General features: G+C 55.7%; 1 protein-coding gene across 10 annotated transcripts in view; it reads left to right on the top strand.

The window, feature by feature from the left end:
• Positions 1-25,009, top strand: part of BANP (BTG3 associated nuclear protein) — a 104,583-nt gene that overhangs the window by 58,468 nt on the left and 21,106 nt on the right. For 7 of the 10 annotated variants that reach the window (XR_003435368.1, XM_027119014.1, XM_027119016.1 and 4 more), the window contains 5 exons: positions 2,941-3,180; positions 9,616-9,783; positions 14,241-14,371; positions 15,881-15,952; positions 17,681-17,719. Coding sequence is in view for 9 of the 10 variants with exons in the window: in XM_027119014.1 (XP_026974815.1) it covers positions 2,941-3,180; positions 9,616-9,783; positions 14,241-14,371; positions 15,881-15,952; positions 17,681-17,719 (650 nt within the window). In the remaining variant the exon portion in view is untranslated. The remainder of the gene's footprint in view (positions 1-2,940; positions 3,181-9,615; positions 9,784-14,240; positions 14,372-15,880; positions 15,953-17,680; positions 17,720-25,009) is intronic. The other 3 variants (XM_027119017.1, XM_027119013.1, XM_027119010.1) reach the window with 1 other exon arrangement.

The raw sequence follows: 25,009 nt of genomic DNA, 5'->3' as shown, positions 1-25,009 counted from the left end.
CCTGCCCCGGAGGGGTCCTCTGTTCCCACGACAATGGCTGTGTTAGTCAGACTTGCTGCAGGCTGTGTTTCTTCAAGAAGCTCGGGCTTCTTGCTGGTCAGATGACCACACACCTGAGACTCACAGCATGAAGGAAGTTAGGTTGTAGACAGGTTATAAAATGCCTTGCAAAATTTTGAGGTGTTTGAAGACACTTTCTGGACAATTTCCTACATGACCAGAGATGTTTAAGCCATTATTTTCCGGAGTGATAGGGAAGGAAAATAGTTAATTTTTAGACTAATTTATTTTTTGGGGGGAGCAGTATTCCCTGAAATAATAACTTCTGTAGGAATTTAAAATGCCATGTTTCCTCCTCCAGAATGTCCTGGTAATACTCCTGGAGGCCCCTCTGCCAGCTCTGGGGCTGGGCGTTCATCCGTGGCCACGTGTCAGCAGGGGACTGGGCGAGGAAACAGCCCTCGCGGGCCCGCAGAGCCCGTTGCAGTGGCCACGCGCGCCCTCCCGCTCACGGTGGCCAGCCGGTCGCTTCCTCACTGAGCCCGTCCGGCCCTTTCCATGTTCTCCTCTGCAGCACAGCTCGCAGAGATCATCCGTGAAGCCTGGGGAGTTTCTGATCGGCCTGAGGATGGTCATTCTTTACGTAAAAATGAGGCTTGGCTTTCCTTTGTGAACGCTTTCATTCATTTAACTTGGTGTTTTGCCTTCCTAAGAATTAAGTTTAATAGATGAGGTCGCTTTTTCGTTCCTTCCTCCTGGATCAGTTTGACAGTGTCTGCCTTTACCCACGTGTGACCCCGCTGTGTGCATGGGATGGCGTGGCGTGGCCCCGCCTTTCTCGGTTGTCGCTGGAGCTGGGAGGCTGAGGCTGTCCGGGGTGGCGTCTGCAAGGAAGGTGGCCCTTGCTCTGGCGCATCGCTGTTGGAGCAGTAGGGCCAGGTCTGGGGCTTGGACAGGTGGGGCGCTCCTTGCCCCGGCCAGAGAGCCGAGGCCCCCTTGCTGGGGGCTGGCAGGACTCTGTCCCTGACCCCCAACCCCCAGCCCCGCAGCCTCTGGTTCTGTCATGGTGCATGTGCGAGGGCTCTGGCAAAGAGGATGCTTCCGGGGCTGGGGAGCCGAGGAGGGGGCGCGTGTGCGGGCAGCCCCCGGGGAAGCCGGCTCTCAGTTGGAGTCAGTGATGGAGAAGCCGAGCCGGCCTCGCTCTTGGACGGAACGGCCATCCCGCCACCTCCACGCACGCTCAGCGTCACTTTGATGAGATGTTGACTCGCGGTTTGGAAAATGATGCTGAGCTCCTGCCCAGCGTTTACTTTGCTTTAAAGATATTATCTAAATGCGGGAGCCGGCCTTGTAGAATTCATGGTACTTGTTTCTGAGAAAAGCGCAAGGCTCTCTGGCCCCGTGGCAGTGGGGTAGAGCCTGCAGCCCACTGTCCTTGAGTCCAACGCGGCGCCCCTCCTGCAGCGGCCTGCCCCTCCCCCCCCACTCCCCTCCCTGTCCCTCCCTCTATTTGCTTGTGGCTTGATGGCCGCAGGTGGAGGGAGGGTGGTCCTTCCACTCTGTTTGGTGTAATTAAGCCTGTGATCCTACATTCACTGAGGGTTTAGATCCTGAGCACTAGACCCAGTGCCAGGCGTAGAGTTGCCCAGTGTCTGTAGGTAAACTAATGAACTCTCCAGGAGTTGGAGCCTTCTTGGCATTCCAGGGATGACTGAGAGACAGCGCCTCTAAAAGTCGCTTTCCATCCACGTTTAGATCACGTGTCCACTAGCTTTCCTGTAGGCAGGTGAACGTAACAGGTGGCTGCTGGCGAGAAAACTGCACGTATCCGAGCCTGTGCTCGTAGCTCTACCTCTTCACTTCTAAACCATCTGTGTTCCTGAGAAATGATTCTTCTGACTTACCTCTGATTCCGAGTTCCAAAAATCAGATCTGTGATTTGTTCTTTGTCCTTAGCTGAAGTCAGGAGCTCAGCCTCCCTGGCCCTTCCAGCGGCCGCCCCGGCCCTTCCAGCGGCCGCCCCGGCCCATCGGTGACGTGGTCGTCCTGACGGGGTTGCAGAGCCTCGCCTGGTGTCGGAGGATGTCCTGTGATTCAGGAGCCCGGCCGGGAGCGGCTGCCTGTGGCGTGGCAGGGCAGGGGGTGCGAGTCACAGACCGGCTGGCCTCTGGGCCTCGTGCTCTGTTCCAGGCCTGCGGCAAAGCCAGGCGGGGCTGGCTGCCCTTGTGGGGCCTTCTTTGCGCGTAGAGGCCAGAATGTAAATATCAGGACATTTCAAAACAAATCGCGTGAGAAATCTTGAAACAGTGATGACCCTGTTGGCTGGGACACTGCTTAAAGGCCCGCCGGCCTCGGCAGGAAGCTGCGTCCCTCTTAGAGGCTCTAACTCTCCCCCTTATCGCCGCCCGGCGCTGGTGCTTTCAGGGGCCGCCGCTCACACCTTAACTTGCCTCCACGTTAGGATCAGAAGGGAGCGTTTGGAGAGCGGCCAGATGGTCAGGCGAGTCAAGAGTCCTCTTGATTGGTGATCATACGTGGAGTTTCCTTTTGCCAAAGGATAAGGCTTTTTAAAGTTGATGTTTGTTTGACAGCCGTCAAGCCCTTTCACACACGTGGTCGATCCTGCAACTCCTGGGAGGCTGTGACAGAGAGGGAGGCTGGGTGGGGGACGCTGGCCCACTTGGTCAGGGTGTAGCCGGGAGGCCCAGTGCCCACTGTGTGCCTCCCAAATCGTCTCTCATCCCAGACGGAGCTGGCGGGGCGCCGGTGGGCTCGCAGACAGGGGTCTCCCGCCTCTCCTCCTGGGCGGGAGGAGCGCCAGCTGCCCTGTTCCTCTCTGTGGGCCCCCTGCCTGTCCTGGGGACGGCCCGGGCCGCCTTGCTGGAGGTAGAGAGAGCGGGGGCAGTGGCCGGAGCTCACCGAGACCCCTCTCTCTCGCAGAGGACTACCCCAATGGCACGTGGCTGGGGGACGAGAACAACCCCGAGATGCGGGTGCGCTGCGCCATCATCCCCTCCGACATGCTGCACATCAGCACCAACTGCCGCACGGCCGAGAAGATGGCGCTCACGCTGCTGGACTACCTCTTCCACCGCGAGGTGCAGGCCGTCTCCAACCTCTCGGGCCAGGGCAAGCACGGCAAGAAGCAGCTCGACCCCCTCACCATCTACGGCATCCGCTGTGAGTGTCTGCCGCCACCCCCGTGCCGGCCGCGGGAGGGCTCCGCTGGGGGTGGGACCATGCTGTCGGGGGGAGGGGGCTCTGGGTCAGACCTGGGCACGGGGCCAAGAGAGCCCTTTGCGGATTGAACGTTTCCTTTAGGAAGGGCTGCCCAGGGCACAGGCAGGCCACCCGCCTCGTCCCTGTCCTAGAGGGCTGGGGTTCTGGGCTGCCGTCGCTGGTGGGGCCGGGGACCTCGTCATAGGGATCTGGATCCCCCGCGTGGCTGCGAGGGTGGCGCAGGCTGGAGTCTGTCGTGACGGCATCGTCCGGGTGACATCTGGAAGGGGTGCGGCGTGCCCGCTTCCTGCTCGTCAGCACCCGCTGGCCTGGTTTCACCCGAGAGCCCGCCCGACCCAGAAGGCGTTCGACACGGCTTACGATAAAGACGCGCGGGAAGCACGTAGGCTTCCGGCAGGAGGGTTAGGTGGTCACGTCTGACGATAAAGACGCGCGAGAAGCACGTAGGCTTCCAGCAGGAGGGTTAGGTGGTCACGTCTGAAAAACCTGGTGCTGGAGAGTCTGAGTTAGCGAAACGGAATGGAAAACCAATTACCCAGAGTTCACTATCTCACAATAGAGAAGGGGTGCCACCCTGCCCGGGGGACCTCGTTGCTCACACAGAGCTCTGACGGCGATCCCCGGGCCTTTGGGTGCAGACGGTGAGAAGCAGGGAGAGGAGCTCTCCGGGAGCCTTCATGCACAGGCGGAGTTGTCTTTCCTGTGTCTGCACACTGACCTTGGTGGAAGTTGGGGGGTGGCCTGGCTGCGGGTTTTCCTGACAGGTACTCAGCTGGGCGGCCAGTCCCTGCCTCACCCCAGGGGGCTCGTCCTCCTGGTCCCCAGCTCATGGCCCCGGCCATTCCGAGTCCCCGTGTGTGTCTCGGAGGCTGGGAATCATGTGGGGTGGCTCCTGAGAACCCACCCGTGGGACGCGCTGAGGTCAGCCCTCGGGGGGGAAGAAAGCCGGGCACGGCGGGCAGAGCCCAGGCCAACTGACAGGTGCGTAAGGGCTTTGCCGTCTGTGTTCTAGGCTTTGTGAGGCCTGGGTCGTACCTGCCGGGCTCTGAAAGCAGCCGCTCTCACAATGCGGACGGATCGGCGTGACCGTGTTCCAAAAGAATGTTGCTTTCATGGCAGGCAGCGCCCCCGCTCTAGAGCACGGTGCCTGCCGGGACCCTCATGGCATGCCGGCTGATGCCAGGGGTTCTGGAATCATGAGCCGGAATGTCAGGCTTGGACTGAGGGTCACCTGGGGGCCGCCATGGCTGCTGCGTGTTGCAGGGGTCCCCGGTTCTCTAGGCAGCGGGGTGGTCGTGCTTACAGTGGAGCCAGCGGTGGGCCGGAGGGTGTTTTGGTGCGAGGCCGGCCTGCCTGCGTTCTCTCGGAGGCTCCTGTGCCTGGGAGAAGGGTGGGGCGAGTCTGGGGGCTGGCTGGGAGCCGTGCGGACAGCTGCTGTGTATGCGCAGCCCAGTCGCCCTGTACATTTAGTGTACAGTTGTTCCTTTTTCCTTTTTTTCTAATGTTTTGGTCTCGCCGTGCAGCATGTGGGATCTCAGGTCCCCAGCCAGTGATCGAACCCATGCCTTCTGCATTGCAAGCGCAGAGTCTTAACCACTGGACCACCAGGGAAGTCCCTACAGTTTCTTTTTCAGGCAGGGGAAGCCTGTGGGTGTCCTTAAAATAGAGGAATTCCTGACCCAGAGAATACATCTGCCACCGCCAGCCACGCCCACCTCGCTGTGGACAAGACTGGACTTACATTTTTCTTTTCTGAGTGTCAGAAGTATTTTCCTCCCTTTCTTTCTTAAGGGAAAAAGCCCAGCATTTTGAAACACATAGGCGCTTCTTCTAGAGAGGGAACAAGGTTACTGAGGGAGAGCGAAGTCGTGTGGGATGCCACCTTCTTCAGGGTTCCCAAGGGTTGACGGGCCTCCCAGAAATTTGGATAACCAGCCATGTAGTTCGTGTGCTCTGTGCAAAAGTAGATCATTATCGTAACTGAAAAAAAATTGGCCACGCTTTCATGAGGCATGTGACCTAAGAATGGAGCAGTTGCCTTTTCCCCCTCGAATTGAGAATGTTATAGCCTTAGTTCTTAGGGTTTTTACTGGTGGGTCACATAGGTGTCTGCTTAGGCCGCGGGACACGCCTGGCTGATCTGATGAGAACAGAGAGGAGGTGGATGCGCTCCCCAGCGTCGACAGGTCCTTGAAGACGTCTGTGAGGGGGGCGCTGACGTGGTGAGATCCCACGAGCCCCCCAGCAGCTTGGGCACAGATGGAGGAGTCACATGTCCACGGAGGACTGTCGTCGGGTCAGCCCCCCCGGGGCAGAGATGGTGTTGCTGCCGGGGCTTCGCTCGCGTGTGGCGGGCTGCCCGAGTGGCCCGGGGCTGCCGTACCGAGCTCCGCCGACAACACGGTGCCCTGTCCGGGTCTGGGGCCCCGGGGCTGAGACCAGGGCGCCGGCAGGGCCACGCTGCCTCACAGGGCTACGGATGAGTCTGCCTTGCCTCTGGCAGAGGCCCACAGCTTGTGGCCTTTGTGGGCTGTAGCAGCGTAACTCCAGTCTCTGTGTCCGTCATCACACGGCCATCTGGTCCTGTGTGTGTGTCTGTGTGTCTCCTCTCCTGAGGGCAACAGTCATCCTGCACTTAGAGCGCACTGTACTCCAGTGTGACTGCATCTGCAGTTAATTAATCACGTCTGCAGAGACCCTGTGTCCAAGGGAGGTCACGTTCCCAGGTCCTGGAACGGACATGAATTTTGGGGGACACTTCAGCACAGTACGCAGGGCCTGGGTTCTTTGGAACCTGGGTGATCAGGCTCCTCTGGGCCCAGCATGTGTCTCTGGGAGCTGGGAGGAAGTCGTGGTTCATGTGGGCTGGTGGTGGGACGGAGCCTGTGAGAATGGACGCAAGTGGGCGCCCTGGCTCACAGCAACCTTGGAGCTGCCGACCGCGGCCACCGGGCTCTCCTCATCACCGAAGAGCGGCTTCACTCATGGTGCTGTGCCCAGTGCCTGCGGCTCCCGTGTGTGGGGAGAGGGGGCCAGCCTGGCTCTGTGGCCGGGACGCTGGACTCCGCGGTGCCCACATGGGAGCTGAGACCGTCACGTGAAGAAGTCAGTTGCCAGCACTCAGGTTTCTGCTTCTCTCTCCCTGGAACTCGAGGCTATGTTAGCAGTGCCCTGGTTTTCATTCCGTTGTGACCGATAAGCCCCACGCCACCCCACACCCCTCCCTGAGTACACAGGGTTCCAAGCCCCGCGCCTTTTTTCTTGTCTGTCCTTCCTGCGGTGCATCTCAGCCCCTCGTGGGGCTCACATGAGAGCCGGGAACCACCAGTGTCAGCGATGGGCGTCCTGGAAAGGGGGAGGTGGTCAGCAGGGACGGGGACCCGCTCAGATCTTCGGGGGGCGCCCGGGCAGCACTTGGGAGCAGCGCATTAGTCTCCCCGGGCTGCTGGGGGGCTACGTGGCTCGTCTGCGCACGGGCGCCCGCTGCTGTCTGGGCAGAGGGAGGCGCTGCTGGGCTTTCTGTGGCCGTTTCTTCTCCACTTGGGTGGGCGCCGGAGGCCCGAATTTTAAGGCTGGTTCTCACTCCTCACTGATAACTCGGTTTGGAGCTGAAGTGAGGAGATTGACGTTCTTATTTCATGAGGTTTTCTTAGGAGCATCAAATGACTTGAGATAAAATGCTTCAACAAGTGTGAAATACCAGTTAATTCAAAGTAATCTTTTTATCACTCATTGTAAGAGGTTCCTCCTCCTTTCACTCAGCTGAGGTTGCTCAGGGCTGGCAGAAAAGTTGAAGAACGCTTTTAGCAAAGTCAGAGGAAGCCCACCCATGAGGCTCCGGGGGCGGAGCCGAACCCCCTGTGCCCTCCTGCAGCACGGCTCTCGGTGGGGGAGGATCGGTGCTGCTGGCTCCTTCCTTAGTGTTTCCTGGCAGCTTCCCGGGGGCATTTGCCATTGAGCTGGAGTCTTGAGTCACTGTTGGAAGGAACTATGTAATAAGATGTCTTAGAAGAATTTGAAAATGGCTAACGCACAACTCTACGAATGTACGTTTTTTCTTCGAAGGATGTAAGCCAGGTTTTGAACTGGCAGATTGGTTTTTACAAAGTTGAATTTAAGTATTAATGTTTTCACTCATTTTTTATGCTTGTGTGCCCACGTGTGTGTTGTATATATTCTCTTCTATTACTAGCAAGCTTTGGAATTTTGCATGATCTCATTAATCCCTAGAGGCATTCGGAAGGTGTTTTCCTTGCGTGGGAAGGCATGAGGGGATCTGAGGGTGGCCTGCAGGGTGTCCTTCTGTATTGGAGCAGGTGCCTAATGAGGTGGTTGGACACGTGTGGTCGCCACTTCTTCGCCTGTATTCGGGCTTCTCTGTAGCTGTAGTGGGTAGTTGGCTCCTCCTGTGACTGTAGAGCTGTAGTTAGTGGTCGGGTCCCCTTGTGACTCTACGGTTCTTGTTCTCGTAGTTGGGCTCAGTCAGTATTTGCGTTCTGTGGTAACTACAGTGGGTAGTTGGGTCCTCTTGTCACTCATGTGGGTAACTGGCCGGAACTTCGTGAGCCCCGCCCTGCATCTAGAGCCGTCTCAGTAAATATTGCGATGACTCAGTTAGCTTAGAGATGACCTGGACACCAGCGAAGAGGCGCCGCCTCCTTTACGTGCTTCCTTTTCTGCAGAAGGACAAAGTGGGGCCGAGACTACCTTGCAGTTGATCTTCTCTGATCCTGTAAACCCTGCCCCCTCCTTAACCCAATTTCTTTTTATCAAGGTGACAGGCGTTTTGGTTGTCTTTCTGTTTGGAGTCAAAAATGCCTTAGGCTATGTTCACAGAAAAGTTAAGTGTCTTTCCAAGACAAAAGAAACTTAATACAGTAGTTAAGAAAACAGAGACTTCCTTTGTTTTGATTATTCCTAGGGTCTGTGCTCTCCACAGAGCAGAGTTTAGGGATTGGGCATCCAATGATCTCTCAGCAGCCGCTCCAAGCTGGGTGCTCTTAGTAGCCAAAACAGCAAGTTTTCCAGCTGAATCTTTTTTTTTTTTTTTTTTTTTGCGGTACGCGGGCCTCTCACTGTTGTGGCCTCTCCTGTTGCGGAGCACAGGCTCCGGACGCGCAGGCTCAGCGGCCATGGCTCATGGGCCCAGCTGCTCCTCGGCATGTAGGATCTTCCCGGACCGGGGCACGAACCCGTGTCCCCTGCACTGGCAGGCGGACTCTCAACTACTGCGCCACCAGGGAAGCCCCGAGCTGAATCTTTTTATTATTAAATTTTTGAATTTCATGCATTTATTTTCCCGTTAATCAGCAAAGCTTCATGACCAGCTAGAAAGGAGGTCACCCTGTTGAAAAGCATTTTTTGTGGTTCCCGTGTTCCTGACCGTTACTCCCTGTTGATTCAGCACAAGGAAGAAGTGAAGTGGTCCATGAGAGCTGGGCGGGCTGGCAGGGAGGGGCCTCCATCTGCCACCCGGTTTCCTCCTTGCTGGTAAGTGGTCTCAGATGCCCACATCCCGCACTGAGAGTTCGCCGTGGCGCAGGTGCGGACAGCGAGGGTGCCAGAGGGCTGCCTTGCCCTCTGCGGCCAGCGGTCCAGTGGAAGTGATGCCCACTCGGCTGGGCCGGGCTGGGCATGCGGTGGGGCCCCAGGGAGTGGATTATGTCCGCCCTTAGGGAGTCTCATTCTGATGGAGGGAGGCAGACGGAGAGGCAAGGGAAGTTCCGTAGGCCTCAGACTCAAGTAGCAGTGGAAGAAAGTCTTCAGCTGAGTTGTAACCAGCATTTGGGCAACAAATGTGTGAGCATCTGTCGTGTGCCTGGACGTTCTGGGTTCTCGGCAGGCGTGGACGAGGAGAGCAAAGAGCCCCGTGTTTGTGGGGGAAGCGGTGTAAACGCCATCAGCATCTAAGTTCTCTAAAGTGTTAGAGCGCCGGGACGGGGCTGGTGGTGGGAGGATTCTGGGGTGAAGTGGGCTGGTTGAGGGGAGGGTTACTGAGCTCTCGCTGGAGCCCAGACTTGAGAGGAGGGAAGGAGGCAGCCAGGCAGGCATGAGCAAGGAGGAACGAGCTGGCGTTCCATCTCGGCCTCAGAACCCTAGAGGCCGTGCGTGAAATCAGGGTGGACCGTTGGAGTGCGGGGCATCCAGGACGCTTGTGCGAACCCTCACCTCCAGCTTGTTGCCCGACTCCATCTGGTGGGGGTGGATCACGTCAGATAGGTTAAAGCTGAATAAATGAGAAGCGATCATTGCACACGACAGGCAGGCCTGAGGCGGCTCTCGCCCGTCAAGCTTCCTGTTGGCGCTGCGCCCTGACCGCCAGCCGCGCAGAAGGCCCGTGCCTCACAGAGCCTCCCCTTGGGTGTGTTCTTGCAGGTCACCTCTTCTATAAATTTGGAATCACGGAATCCGACTGGTATCGAATCAAACAGAGCATCGACTCCAAATGTCGGACGGCCTGGCGGCGAAAACAGCGAGGCCAGAGCCTGGCCGTCAAGAGCTTCTCCAGGAGAACCCCGTCCTCGTCCTCGTACGGCGCCTCAGGTACGACGCAGGGCGGCCCAGGCAGGTGGCCCCAGGGACGGTCAGAGTGAGAACGGTGGTTCTGTGCCTGCACGTGCCTTGTGAGAGGCGGGGAGCTTCGGCCGGACCCTGAGAGGCTCCCAGGGCAGCTGTCTAGGTGGAGGGCATCCTGGGCTCAGCAGCAGCAGGACCTGGGCCAGGACCACCTCGCACGCCGCCCTGAGCACTGCTCCCTCTGCCTGGTGAGCCAGCACGTCGCTGGCTCACTGTCACTGTCACCATCTGCCTGGCGTCTGCAGGCGAAGGCTGGGGTGCAGCCTAAGTCGTGCTCGTTACTGCCATGGTGAGGACGCAGCCTCGGTTATGCTCACCCTCAAGAACGGGAAGCTCTTAGGCTTTCTTTTCAGGCATTGAAAGGACAGCTGGGAAAGTTCACCAGGAGTGACAAGGAGACCAGCATCGCTTGTCACTGAAGATGTCTCAAAATGTTGTAACAGAAATGGTCTTTTAACGCCCGCGGACGGTCCCTGGGCAGTGGCTCTCAGACCTGAGCCCTGACCGGGGTCGGGACCGGGATTCAGGGGCAGCAGCGGGCAGGGTGGGCGGAGCTCTCGTTCTGGAAGCGCTGCGGTGACAAACCAGGTCACCTGGAGTCCTTGCAGGGTTACGAATCTTGCTGAGCCAGACCTCAGGAAGCGGTTTTCCTCGGTGGTTTGCTGGTTATCAGATACTCGGCCTTAGCTTGCCACGTGAACCATGCAAGCTGGGGGTAGCCGACTCTCGTGGGCCAGACAGGTCATGCCCTGAGCAGAGCTTCTGTGCGGGGCCTGCATTGAAGAGTCTCTCGGTGAGGAGCCCGGCCTTTCTGTCACCACCAGGATTCTGTCCCGGGAACTTAGGTAGCAGTTGGGGCCCCGCTGGGGGTGGCTCCTTGCCGAACCGGGCTGGCTCTGTGGTCCTAAGAGGGTAGGCGTGGGGACCGTGGCCCCAAGGACGCAGGTTTCAGTGTGGCCGGGGATCTGCCGTCTTACCCCGGGGCCACCTGGTCAGCACGGCCGTGCTCAGTGCCTGTCCCCATCAGATGAGGTGGGCTGTGGAACCCGCGTCCCCGCCTCTGGAGGTGCCCGGGACACGTGACGAGCTGACTTGCAGGCGGGCCCCTCGGGATTGTGTTCAGTTCAGATCCTGCCTCTGGGTGGTGGTCTGAGGCTCGGCGTTGCCAGCCAGCAGCTGCGTGAGGCCCCAAGCCTGTCCGGCCCACGTTGGAGCAGGAGGGTGCTGGGTCCTGAAGCTGTGCTTGGACTGCTGGGCTGGCCACCTTGCATCCGCTTCTGACCTTGTGGTTGGGGACTCAGGTGGCCTTTGCCCCTGAGGTCTGATCTCCATCACAGGCTGGTGATGTCATGCTTTGTCTTTACCCTCGCTCACTTGTTGTTTTGTTTTTCTTCCAGTTATCAGTGTTTCTTTCAGTTGAATGACAGTAATTCAGTTTAATGGTAGTTGCGTGTCTTTAGTTCCTCTGTTTTTCTGTCCATAAACGTGTCAGGGTTCCTCCTAAGAGGCTGTGGGTTTTGTTTTGTTTTTCTTTTTCTTTTTGGCTGCGTTGGGTCTTCGTTGCTGCGTGCGGGCTTTCTCTAGTTGCGGCGAGCGGGAGCTACTCTTCGTTGCGGTGCGCGGGCTTCTCATTGCGGTGGCTTCTCTTGCTGTGGAGCACGGGCTCTAGGCACGTGGACTTCAGTAGTTGTGGCGCACGGGCTCAGTAGTTGTGGTGCACGGGCTTAGTTGGCAGGCGGATTCTTAACCACTGCACTACCAGGGAGGTCCCCAGGCTGTGGGTCTGGCAACTCTCAGTGCTGCTCTTGGTTCCGTGGCCTCTTGCGGGTGGTGAATGGCCACCATGAGGGGCTCTTCAGTGCTGTGGCCGGGCAGGCGCTGAGCCTCAGGACGTGTGGCTCGGGATGGACTCTGGCCGGCCTCAGTGGCTTGGGAAGGTCCGCTGGCTGCAGCAGCACCGTCCATGGCCAGAGTGACGGGTGCTTTCTCAGGAGCAGGGGGCCCTCTGTGTCGTCCTGATGGGCCTCGGAGGACGGACACCATGGTGCCACCCGGCACCTTGCTGCCTCTGCCCACCTGGGTCTCTGTGCCTGGGTTGTGCAGCAGGGGGCACTGCGTCGGGGCGGGGGTCAAGGTGTGCCTTTTTAAGGAGCATTTGAGGGAGGCCGGCACCATCGCACCCCCTTTGCCTCAGGTGCTGTGTGTCTGGGAAGGACGGGGGGCGAGTTCCGGGCTCTGGGACGGGTCTGGACTGCTCTTGGGCGGTGCGCTGGAAGCCAGAGGGTGGCCCCTCCTCGGGCACTGGAGCCCTGGGAGTTTTGAGAGGAGCACGGACCACGTTCTTCTTTCATCAAACTCTTGGAAGTACGTTGTTCTGTAACTTTCTGTTGACTGGATCTTTTTCTACTTTAACGTACTGCCTACTTGGCCCAAACTCGATACAGCACAGGGTGGTTGGTTAAAGGGCCTCTGGGATTTCGTCCTCGTCCTTCCTGCGGACTCGCGGCCTGACCCAGCGAATCTGCTCCTTAAGGCTGTTCTGGTGACAGACGTAATCCAGGAACATGTAATTTAGCCAGGATTCCGTTAATTTGGAATTGGTAGTAATTCCAGCTGGAGTTGCCGTGTTCTCTTTTGAAGTATCAGCAGACAAATGCTACAAGTGAGATTCTGAGCCGAGGCTGGTCTATTTAAAGCTGAATTAGTACTGCCAATTTGAACACAGAACACAACGTCACTGGTTTTCAAGGGATTTTAAAAATATCGGTTTATTAAAACGTTTGTATCTCACCCTGCTGTCTGGCCACACCATGTGAACTTTCGTATGTGCTTGAGTTTAAGGTGGCTGCATTTTACAGTGTAAACCTCCGCCCCCAGCGCTCCTCCCCACAGCTCTCATTGGGGAGCATCCGTGTAGGGTCCAGAACCTTAGGGTCACAGAGAACCAGCTCCTGACTGTGTGTCTCTCTGGACATGGGGCAGCGCGGCCAGTGGGGCCGAGGCCTTTGAGGGGCTGCCCTTGCCGTGTCACTGCCGGGGGCCGTGGTCCTCCCTCAGCGTGAGTCGTAGCCTGGGGTCACTTGCCGTATCTCTTGGATTATTCTTGACCACAAGCAAGTCACAGATGCAGTTTTTGCACTGCACTTTGATGTCAGTATTGATTGTAAAACATAGATTTAAATTAGTCTTCACGTTGCATAATTAGAGGGAGCTATTGATGACATGGTAAATTCAATAACTTGAATTTCGTAAGTATTAACATCTTAATACTGTTATACTGTAACTTTTTAAAAGGCAGCCAGTGGAATCTATACCATGTCAATTTGATACCCACCATTAAGCTATTAAAAAATGCAGGAAAATTCTTTTTTTCAAGAATCAGACATTTTATCTTTTTTCTCTTTCCATTCATATCAGCATTCTACTTCTCACAGAATTTCATTTTAATGTAATATGGTTTTATCTCTAGAAGTCTTTTTGAGTAATCCATTCTTTAGAACAAAAATACGTATATACATTGAAAATTAAAATCTTTTTGTTTCTGAGTCCTGATGTTCTAAGCGTATAAGAAAATTCTTCTGATTGAGATAGTGTTACAGTTAAAAGTAATACGCAACACATGAAAACAAACGCATCTCATTCTGGGTTGAACATGGAAAGTAAACTGTTACTGCAAGTGTTCCTCTAATTGAGTGGATGGAACTTTTCTCCCAAGTTGCTTTTTTGTTTGTTTATTTACTTTTGGCTGCGTTGGGTCTCCGTTGCTGTGCGCGGGCTTTCTCCAGTTGTGGCGAGCGGGGGCTGTTCTTCGTTGCGGTGCGCGGGCTTCTCATTGCGGTGGCTTCTCTTTGTTGCGGAGCACGGGCTCTAGGCACGTGGGCTTCAGTAGTGGTGGCACATGGGCTCAGTAGCTGTGGCTCCTGGGCTCTAGAGCACAGGCTCAGTAGTTGTGGCGCAAGGGCTTAATTGCTCCACGGCCTGTGGGATCTTCCTGGGCCAGGGCTCGAACCCGTGTCCCCTTCATTGGCAGGCGGATTCTTAACCGCTGCACCCCTGGGGAAGTCCCTCCCTCCCCCAAGTTGCTTTAATTATCCATGGTCCCTGCCTTGCGCCGGTCTGACACAGAGTTTAGTGTGCACTTTTTCCTGTTTTTCGTTTTCCGTTTTTGTCACTATATCTGAGGAGCTTCACTTACGTAGTAGGTGGGAACCATCTGTGTCTGTGGGTCACTGGATCGTTAGACGCTGACTACAGGTGAGAAAGCCCTGCTGTCTAACAGCTGTTGCTCACGACACTGCACGTTGGAAGTCCAGGAACGAAGGCTCTCTCTTCATCTCCGTGGGCCGTGTGGTTGGGGAGAGAGGGCGGCAGAGGTGGGCTCAGCCCCAGGGTGGCAGCTCAGGCTCGTGTGCATCTCCCCGCAGAGACCATGATGAGCACCCCGCCGCCCGCCAGTGAGCTGCAGCAGCCCCCGCCTCAGGCCCTGCACTACGCCCTGGCCAACGCCCAGCAGGTCCAGATCCACCAGATCGGGGAGGACGGACAGGTCCAAGTAGTATGTACTTCTCGCCAGTTTGCCTTCGCGAGTGGAAGGGGAGGGCACGGCTGGGAAGCGGGGGGAGGGGCGCCACGACCAGCTCTCCCTGCACTTCTGGATCCCGCTGACAGCCTGGGATGGGGTCTAAGTAGAAATAGTTAAGGTAGGCCTCCTCCATCTCGTAGACCTCTCTGCCGGCCCCTCGCGGCTCCCCTGCCTGTGCGCTTCTGCATGTCCTCCTGGGAGACATCAAGATGTATCACAGATGTTTTCTCAGTTCAGAAGCATGGGCACCCTTCACTGAGAGGAGAAGAATAACTTCGTTCTGCGGCCAGCCGAGAGAGCTGGTGGCCTGAGTCATTGTGTAGTTTCTTTCGATTGTGTGACGAGTCGCCCTCGTGTGCTGCCGGCCCAGGTGGACGTTCCTCCCGACGCTTCGTGGGAGAGCGGGGCAGGAACTTCCCGGGGATGCTGGGGATGCTGTAGGCACCCAGCCTCCTCGCCGTGGGCCTCGTCGCAGGGCTGCCTCCTGGAGACCTGGTTCTGACCCAGGCGGCCTTGGTTAGATGCTGCACTCAGCACGCTGCCTGGAAAGGGAGGGCTTCCCGAGAGCACTGAGGAGGATTGTGAAGAGTTCTTCTTCTTCCAAGGGAGATGGAACAGTTATAAACAGTGGATTCTTTGTTTAGCTGACAGTCACAAAAGCAGTTACTCTAATCTCGTTAGTAAGGAAGTTCTTTGAAAGAATTCCAGAAGAGATAACTGTGATATAGGGTTTACATAGATGTAGTAAAATGAAAGCAATAGAAAATTCAACAGTAGTTTATTTTCAGGTCCATTTTGATTAAGGTAGAATTTTAAATAAGATAATGGATATTCATTTCATTGAGCTCAGTTAAGGTTTACAGGAATTATTTGTCTGCCTGTATCTACAAACATAAATGCATTTGACTTGGAGTCTGAGACTTTGGAAGCACGTTTATTGTTTACTTCAGCTGTTTAAGTAGTCACGTGTTTCTTTGATTTAAAAAGAGTTGGCTGACGTGTTTTCTGTGTAGACACGTGCACAACTGCCACCCACCCTCCTAGTCACGCTGCTGTGTGGCCTCCAGCACCCCCAGGTCACTAGGGACCCTGTCTGAAAGTCCATGAGGTTTCTGGTCCCTCTGAGTTGATAGTACAATTTAAAAAAAAGCTTGTCAGTTTAGTTTTCTGGAGAATTGTGGTTTCTCCTTTTTCCTGTATGTCCTTCACATTCTTAAATTTGCCTGTTCAGTAACATTTAAAGACGTAACAGATTTTTCCTAGGCCTCGTTGCCCCTTTAAGAATTCCTGCAAAGTATTCTGTTATGTCCTTAAAGTAGAACTTCAAGAGGGTGTTCAGTAAGCTCACACCATGCGTGTGTGATGCTGGCCACTCAGGCCTTAGCTGTCTTTTCTTGAACTGCGAGTGGAGAATCAGGAACAAACGTTTCGGAGAGCGTTTCTTGTTTCTTCTGATGCTTCTTGGTGTCTTCTCTTCTGCGGATCCCACAGGGCCACCTCCACATCGCCCAGGTGCCTCAAGGGGAGCAGGTGCAGATCACGCAGGACAGCGAGGTGAGTCTGGCTGCCAGCCCAGGGCCCGCTCTGTGCCCACGGGCCCTCTGCACTCTGACCTTTGTCCTTTGCGGGGCGCAGGGCTGCAGCCCGCAGATTGGGGCGTGGCTTCCTGCACCTTGTCCCCGCCTGGGAGCAGTGCTCGCCCTGGATATCCCCCCCAACGTGTGCCATGTGGGCGGAGCTGAGGGCCGGGCTTGCTTCCAGCCTCCGGCATCGGCGCCAGGGGCTGTCGGCCCCCGGTCTCAGGAGAGTCCCGGGGAAGCCTGAGACTCGTTTAGCGGTGCCTGCTGGCTCCTCGTGTTCCGGCCGCACCGGGCTGCTTTCCTTAAGTGGGTGACATTAGTGCCCCCGACCTCTCAGTCCCAGCCCCCAGCCCCACAGTCAGAGAGGGAAGAGGTGGGCGGGTTCTGAGGGGACGGCTCCGAGCTGGACAAATCCCTGTGAGTCCTCAGATGACGGGACAGGTGTGTCCATGGGAAGGTGGGGCGCACGGCCAGGTGGGTGCCCGGGGGTTGGGGAGGCTAGCGGGGGCGGGGGGGCGCGGTGAAGGAGAGCAGCGCACAGAGGCTGGGGGGGGGGAGGGGCAGGTCCCGGGAGGCCTGACCGCAGGTAAGGAGTGGGCTTCCCCCTGCCTCCTGCGGGGCCAGCGGACTGGGGGTGGGTGTCTGTGAGCTCACACAGAGCAACATGTTGAGGGGGGGAGTGGGCAGCAAGCTAAGCGCAGGCACCCTCTTGGGGGCAGGGGAGCTTCCCTTCTCCAGGCACAGGTGAGGGGGAGGCCACGGCCACAGAGGGCCGGCCGTCTACCAGCACACCTGCCTTGCTGGCGGCCCTTGAAAGGAAGGAAAATGGTTAGGGTTGGAAAAGGAGAAATCAATGTACGTCCGCTTTTATATTGTTTCTGCTAAAAATTCATTAGAATACTTACTGAATTCCAATTTTTAGTGTCAGTTTTGCCCTTTTTTTTTTTTAGTTTTCTTAACTGAATTCCTCCTCTATATAATCCAGTGGGTTTTTTTTTTTTGCTTCCATTAGGAATTGAATGCACTGAATTAGAAAAAATTGCTGATAGTGTAATGATTACTTTGTAATAAGTTACAATATGCAATTAGTCTTCTTATCACAATGAAACCTTACTTTGTTCACTTAAAAATTAGGTAGTTATTTTGTCAAAATGAGGATATCTGTAAAGAGACATTTAGCGGCGCCTACGAGACTTAAAACAACTATTATTTTTTTTAAACAAATGAAAATGTATTTCCAGCTGGTGAGATCTCAGTAGGCCTGTAGCCTGGTTAGTTGCATCACTCCCATTGATGTCCTGATTGCCGTAATGCTCCATGATGTGTCAGGTGTCCCAAAGGGGAAACTGGGTGATGGGACGCAGGACCTCTCTGTACTACTTTTGGTTCTTCTTGTGAGTCTGAGATTGTTTCAAAGTGAAGAGTTAGAAAAAAGACATTTCCATTTGGGGGTCAGGGTTGGGGGATGGCTACAATGTTTTTTAACTGGTTGTTTTATTTGTTTTTGTAAGAAAAAATAGCACCTGTAAACTCAGCTGAAGTATTGATATTTTGGGATTTTTATGGCTACAAGGGACCGATGTTGGAATTGATGTTAATGGTTTTGCTGGTTTTCACTAATGGCCTGGGGACGTTCCTGCCTCTGTCTCGTGCATCTTGAAGCTGTTGTCTTTGATCACACCCTTATTCATCCATTTTGCAGGGCAATCTACAGATACACCACGTGGGACAAGATGGGCAGGTAAGTGCTCACCTGCGGTGGATCCCAGCGTGGCAGGAGCGGGAGTGTTGGCCCCGGGGACACATGGAGACACACGGGGCTGGGGCATGTGGACGGCGGGGCCCTGGGCTGTTGTGCAGCAGCTGTCTGTTAGAATAAGGCAGGTTTCGTTCCCGTTCATTGCTGTCAAACTCCAACCACTGCCTTTTTTTCTGGTCCTGAGAAAAAGACCCTGAGACCCTCATTGAGCTCACCTGATATGAACTGTCTACAGAGTGAAGCGCCCGGCTGAGGCGTTCTAGGGGTGATTTGCTTTCTAAGGTGGAGTGAAATTGCTGGTGAATTCGAGGATTGACGTTTTCACGTCCTCTTGAAGAGTTTCTGTTAAAGAGATGTTTATAACCTGAATAATTATGAGAGAGTCTGGACGATTTTCCTTTTTTATAGAACGTAACTTAGGAATCATGACCATGGAGCTCAGTCACTATCAAGATAACCATAGACACTATTCTCAGAGCTGAGTGCACGCTCCCTTCTGGCACACTGTGTGCGCTTCCCACGTCCTCGGCGAGGGCCTCGTGTCTGCCACAAACGGTCATGCAGGGTGTGCGTTGCTGGACTCGAAACCAAAGGACGTCACGCCCCGAGGGTTTCCCGTTGAGCCCTCGGAGCGCCTTGGGACGAGTGCGATGTTCAAGTTGGACGTTCTTCGTTGAAAGTGTCATCTTGAACATACTCATGAGGTTCTAATCAAAGTCCTGAAGCAGCATTAATATAGAACAATGGCTGCCTTGGCAAAAGGCCAAAGAGTTGCAGCATTTTAAAAGCTGCGCTGAGTTTTAACCTTGGTTACCCCTCTTCTTTAGCATCCTTCTCAGGGCTCTTACTCCAGGTCGGGAAAGCTGGGGGCTCTTTGTCACTTGAGCCTTGAAACAAAACCTCTGCTTTCCCAGAGTTGTGCTCTGGTTTTCTCTGCTGCTGCTGGTGAGGTGGCCCGAGGTGACCCGGCAGCCTGGGGAGGGGTGTCGCTTCCGGGCAGCTGTGTTTGCTTGCCTTTCCGTTGTGCTTTCGGGGAAGGTGTAGGGAGAGGAGCCCTGTCCTGGACGGTCGGTTACAGCGGGGCACAGCGCAGGGGCGTCGAGCCAGCCTCTGCCAGCGGGAGGGCGGCCTTCTCCATGCTGCAGCGTGGGCCCCGCCGCCCACGTTGGGCCTCACGTACCGCGATCTGCCGCTTGCGTCTGTTGGAGCAGATTAAGGGTTGAGGGGCCCCCCAACCCCCAGGTAGGCCCTGTGAGGCTAGGCACTCAAACCCAGGGTGGAGGGGTGAGGGTGGCAGAGAGGAGAGCATGGGGGTTAGAGGTGAAGCTCCAGTTGGGCTGAGAGCACGGGTTCCGGTTACTGGAAAAATGTCCCAGTCACACTTCTCACCCAGTCCCTGTCGAGTGGAGTGACAGTCATGATCGGATGCTGAGATGCCTCAGCATCTCAGTGAGGCTCGTTCCTCTCCCTGACCCGGACATCGAGTTGGCCGAGTGTAGACAGAACAGTCCCCAGAGGGCTCCATCGGTCAACAAGGCCGCACGCGAGGTTCATGTCGGGTTCACTCTGGCAACACGTGCTTTCTTGGCTTTGCCGCTGTATATGTTAGAGATGTTTGTGAGCTTATGTGGACATTTTTAACCTTAGCAAGATATTTAAAATTGTTAAATGAATTGTACAGGATTAGAATTTGACCAGGTTTGGTGCATTAATTAAGAATGATGTGATTAAAAACATGTTTAGGGAGCAGTAAGTTGTGCCTTGTGTCCCTTCAGCACAGCGCCTGTCCTTCCGCTGAGACCTTTCCGCGCATTGTCCATAAATCCTCGCCTTCAGTCACGCCACAGTTTGCCTTTCATGCCTGGAGTCTGGTTGCCTCCAGGGCTATGCTGGCCTGATGTTCTGCCCCTCGAAATGCAGGCTCTTTTGGGGGGGAAGTGAGGGTCTGGGTTCAAGCAAAAAGATGCTGCTCTTTGAAAGGAGCGGACACGTCCGCCCGCCGTCGTGAGTATGTGGGCAGCAGGGGCCTGGCTGTGGGAACAGTGCCGTTAGCCTCCTGCACTGTTGGCTGGCAGGCAGGCCCCAGAGCTTGTGGACGGAGCAGTCACTTCAGTTGGGCTCATCGCTGGGGAATCGGGTCATGGGACCCCTTTCAGCCGTTAAGGTTTGAATTTGAGCCTCCAAAGTGGGGCCTCTCTGAGTCCAGCCGACAAACACTGGGCCTTGGACCCCAGTGGGTGCTTGGGGAGCTGCTCTCCCTACCCTGTGGTTGCCGGAGGAGCTTTTCCAGGTGAGGAGGGGTTCCCCTCTGGGGGAGAGAGGGGACACCCCAAGCTGGGGCCACTGCTCCCCGGCCGGCTTTCCCTCGTCCCAGCTCACCGGTGGGCCAGGTAAACCCGGCTCTGGCTCCAGGTCTGTCCGCCCTCCTTAGAGCTCAGAGGTGCACTGCGGGTGTGAGTCTGCCTTCGGGCCTTGAGAGGCGGCCTCACCGTTTCCATCCCGACTCCTCCTGGCCGTGCGTGGGGCAGCAGGGTGGGGTGTGGGACAACCCCACCACGTGCAGGGGGCGTTCCCATCTGATGATGTGCATAGGCACGTGGCAGGGCCTCTCTGCCTCCCAGGCACCCACCTTTCCCCACCACTGTGCTGTCTTGTCCACAGAGGGGTTCCGCTCGCTTCCAGGCCCTTAAAGCACCACGATGGGTTCTGTCCTGCTTCAGCTGCTCACGGCCGGGGCCGGGTGACTTTGCAGTAATGCATGACAATTTCGGGGTGCTTTCTCTTCACACCGCAGGACTGTGTACTGTCGATAACTGAGTTTGACCCCAGTCAGCGGGGTCCCCGGTGCTGGCAGCAGCAGGTGCTGGGCTTCAGGGATCTGACCCTTAGGAAGGGCAGGGAAGGCTGAGGGTCATGCTCTCAGACCGGGGACTGGTTCCCATGGAACCACAGCGCCTCCTGGCTTCTCGGAAATCACCTGCGACCCACACGGTGGGCTCTCCGAATTTGCATGGTGAATTTTGGGTAAAAACGTGGCCATGTCTTTAAAGGGAATATCTGGATATCAGTTTAGACAGCAAGAGGCACAGGCTTTGGTTCTGATGAATTGGATGTGGTTGAAGATTTAGCCAACTCAAAATAATCCTTCTGATTTCTCTAATCAGTTGGAGGAAAGGCAAAAGAATCTTCCTCAGTTTAGGAGGTGGCAGTGCAGTTGCAGAACTAAATCTGGAAGTACAGACGTTACAGGGGAGGTGAACTCTGAGAATTGGAGGAAAGAAGTGGCCGAAAGAGGACGTTTGTTCTGGAAATGCTCTCAGTGTCACATTGGCTTCCAGGAGGCAGATGGTGGTGGGGAAGCGGAGGGCATCCTCCTGGCGGGAGGAGGGTGTGGGTCCGGGCAGGGCCTGCTCTGTGGTGGGGCTCTGTGGGGTCACAGGCGCTTCATGTCAAAGCCACACGTCTCCTGGGACGTGTGCGTGTGCTTTATTCTTTCCCTCTCACTTCTCTGAAGGTCACTGTTTTCTTGGGGGTCGGGTTGTCTGAGGCGTCGAAGTGTGTTGTTTCACTTAGAGCTTCACGTCTGGCCCCTCAAGTGAAGACCACTGCAGAGGAGGGAGTGGGTGTGAGGCCGAGCGTGTCTGTCACGTCCACGAGTGTGGTCCCCGCGTTGGGTTCATCTGGGTAATTCAGGAAGATTCCGAGGGGACACATGCAGTGACACAGACGAGGCGCTGCCTCTGCTCCGTCCCCTGGCTGTTCTGCTTTGAGCGTTCTGAGCTGCTCAGCGTGCGTGAGTTCAAGGGAGGCGGGGTGAGCGCCTCACCTCGGCTCGGTCGTGCTCGGGGGACAGCGGCTGGCAGTGAGACCGTAGGATTGGGGACCCGCGCTGACGCTGGCCTTGTGGCACAGAGACATCTGGCTCTGAATCTGCCCCGGTTAGAGCCAGTCCCAAGCCAGTCACCCTTCAGCTGTGTAGACGAACGCATGCCGGGAACCACGAGCTTTATTGTGAGACTGTGAGCACTGGGGCGCGTCCCTGTGCTGCTGGTCTAATCGTCACCTGGTTGCAGCCATCCCTTGCTGTGCGACCCCCGCCCCCACCGCCAAATTTGGGGCCAGAGAAGACAATCAGTTATTATGCTTGGGGCTTCCCTGGTGGCGCAGTGGTTGAGAATCCACCTGCCAATGCAACAGACACGGGTTCGAGCCCTGGTCCGGGAAGATCCCACATGCCGTGGAGCAACTAAGCCCGTGCGCCACAACTACTGAGCCTGCGCTCTAGAGCCTGCAAGCCACAACTACTGAATCCCGCGCGCCACAACTACTGAACCTGCGCTGTAGAGCCCTCGAGCCGCAACTACTGAGCCCGCGTGCCACAGCTACTGAAGCCCGCGCGCCTAGAGCCCGTGCTCCACAATAAAACAAGACACCGCAATGAGAAGCCTGTGCACCGCAACAAAGAGTAGGCCCTGCTCGCCACATCTAGAGAAAATCTTTGCACAGCAATGAAGACCCAACACAGCCAAAAACAAATAAATTTAAAAAAAAAATTATTACCCTTCACCATTCGGGGTTTACCGGGCCCAGCGGGAGGAGGTGGTTCTGCCACGTCATGTCACCGGGTCGTCTGGAGGTTTGGGGCTGCCCTGTCCAAGGGATCCCTCCCGGGCCTGGAGCTGGGCTGTCCCCCCAGCCCCTCGGTTCTCCATGAGGGCTCCCCCAGTGGCCCAGGGCCTCACAGCACGGTGGCAGGGTCCGCGGGGCGGATGTTACCAGCTTTTGAGACCTGGGGTGCAGACGTGCAGGCCCCATGGTGACCACGCTCCTGAGGGCGGTGTGGAATGTCCACGCCGTGGTCTGAATGCACAGGATGTTGCTGGCAAAGAGGGATGTGACATCTCCCGGCATCCATTCTGGGCCCGGCGTGGCTTGACCGTGAGCTCCTGAAGGGCAGGGCCTGTGTCCTTCACGGGGAGGCAGGGGCCTGCCTGAGTGCCCAGAGAGGCCCGGTGGATTTTCATGGAGACGGTTACTGGGTGGATCACACACCACGAGCCCCGGAAGTGAGCCTCCCCGCTCAGGCTGGTGGGCTGGGAGTTAGTGTGTCAGTGCTGGCATCGAGACCGCAGCCCACCCACCCGAGTGGCATAGAATCTGCATCGAGAACTTGAGACTTATTAACTGTGTGCTTCGTTGGGGCAGCTTGGCCGATGGTAAAAGTTGGGTGCGTTTTTTATGATTATTGTGTATTGTTAAATCTTTGTTGAACTGTTAGAACAGTCTTAAAATGTCCTTTTCTGCATTTAAAGAATTGAGATTTTTAAAATCTAGATTTTTACGGTTTCTAAGTTTTGCATTCTGTTCCTCTTGGTTTTGGGGGAGTTTAAGAAAACAAAGCAAAGACCGCAACGTTTATGCGTGTGACTAAGAAGCGGTGCTCCCGAGCAGGCTGCTGCTGGCCGACCGCGAGGCCCCCCGGCCACTACGTCTGCGGCGCCTCTGTTTCCTGGGCTCGTCAGCACCCGAGGGCAGGCCCGCCCCTGGGAGGGCGCTGGCGCCTTTGTTTTAGTTAATACTGAGTTGTCACTAAAGGTCAGAGCACAACCCAGGAGGAGGAGGCTGGGGCCCCCTGCACCTCCAGTGTCATGCTCCGGCCTCCCTGGCTGCCACAGCCATGGGAGGAGCCAGCCCGCTGCCCACGGGGCCGGTGTCCCTTTCTGGAGCTGGACGTACGCTCCCTCTGACACCCCAGCCTTGTGTTGCTGTTGATGATGTGAACTAGGGGATGTTATTCTCCTTTACACGTGGGGACAGTAGCTTCCAGGGCTGTGCAGGGAGGTCAAGTCCAGGATGGATGCAGCCCCCAACTCTGATATGAGTCCTCAAGCCCCCACCTTGGCTCCAGATCTCTAGAACACAGTCATCACTGCTGTTGTCACTGCCACCACCAGGACTACGCAGCCACTGTCACCTCCCCCTCCGCTGTCATCACTGCTGTTGTCGCCTCCACCACCAGGACTGCATAGCCACTGTCACCTCCCCCTCCATTGTCAGCACTGCTGTTGTCACCTCCACCACCAGAACTACACAGCTACTGTCACCTCCCCCTCCGCTGTCATCACTGCTGTTGTCACCTCCACCACCAGGACTGCATAGCCACTGTCACCTCCACCAGCGTCACCTCCCCCTACACCACCATCAAGGGATGTTTCAAGCGAGTTTCGATGCTGGTGAGCTGTGATATGTCTTCTCTGCCTCGTTCTGTGGAGACTAAAGTGACAGAGCTCCCTCTGCCTGGCCCTCAGGAGTGTTACTGGGGGGAGGTAACAAACTAGGAGTGCGTGAGAAAGGTAAGGGCAGATCCACGCTCCGTTCTTGCCTGTCGCATTGAGCATTCAGTAGGCGCTCAGGGGTGGAGCAGAGCCGTGAAGATTCACAGAGCTGCTTCCAGAGGGCGTGTGGATCCAGGCGATGCAGATCCAGTGAGATGTGAGCTCTCACTTGGTCCCAGCTCCATTGCCAGGCAGTATCGTATCTGTTGGAACATCTGAATCTGGGTCAGTTTTTCTCCATAGTTGGGAGATTTTCAGCCACATGGGGCATCTTTAAAGACTGGAGCTTTAGTCATGGTGCTTACATTGTGAATCACGACATGGTTTATTACTGTTTCAACTAGATGCGTATTTTGGTAGATTTTTATTGTTTTACAGTTGTGGTTAACGTCATCTAAGATGCGTATGAAAAAAGTTGCCTATCTGTAGGCTGAACGACGTCAGGACTCTTGGAAACCTGGGAGTTGTGTGTGTTCTGGCAAAGCCCGTCTCTGCGATAATGAATATGCCACACACACACACGCACAGAAACACACACACACGCACACAAACACACACATGCATGGGTCACCTGTGTTTAAAAAAGGCAACACGGTGATGTGTCCAGGTTACTCTCCTCCTGCATCTGTGAGATAACTTCACCAGTACGTAACTAAATAGCCCTGGTGTTCTTGAGACTCTTAAACCTCTCTCGAGTTCTTTGGCATTTGTGTCCATCCTTATACTTTGCTTAAAAGTAAATTTCAGTAGCTCTCGGAACTTTTTCTATGAAATGAGGCATTATAAACCCAGCTGGGAAAAAGATTAGAAGAGGTGGGAAGTATCCAACATTTTATGTGTAGGACTTTTTTGGAGTGTAGGCCTTTTTTGGGGTGGATGAGAAGAAGGGCTGTGTGTGTGTGTGTGTGTGTGTGTGTGTGTGTGTGTGTGTGTGTGT

Source organism: Aethalodelphis obliquidens, unplaced genomic scaffold (assembly GCF_003676395.1).
Source record: "Aethalodelphis obliquidens isolate GAN/ISIS:26980383/991018 unplaced genomic scaffold, ASM367639v1 scaffold20, whole genome shotgun sequence".
Lineage (NCBI taxonomy): Eukaryota > Metazoa > Chordata > Mammalia > Artiodactyla > Delphinidae > Aethalodelphis > Aethalodelphis obliquidens.
The sequence above is the reverse complement of the archived record's forward strand: the minus strand, read 5'-3'. Positions and strand labels throughout refer to the sequence as shown.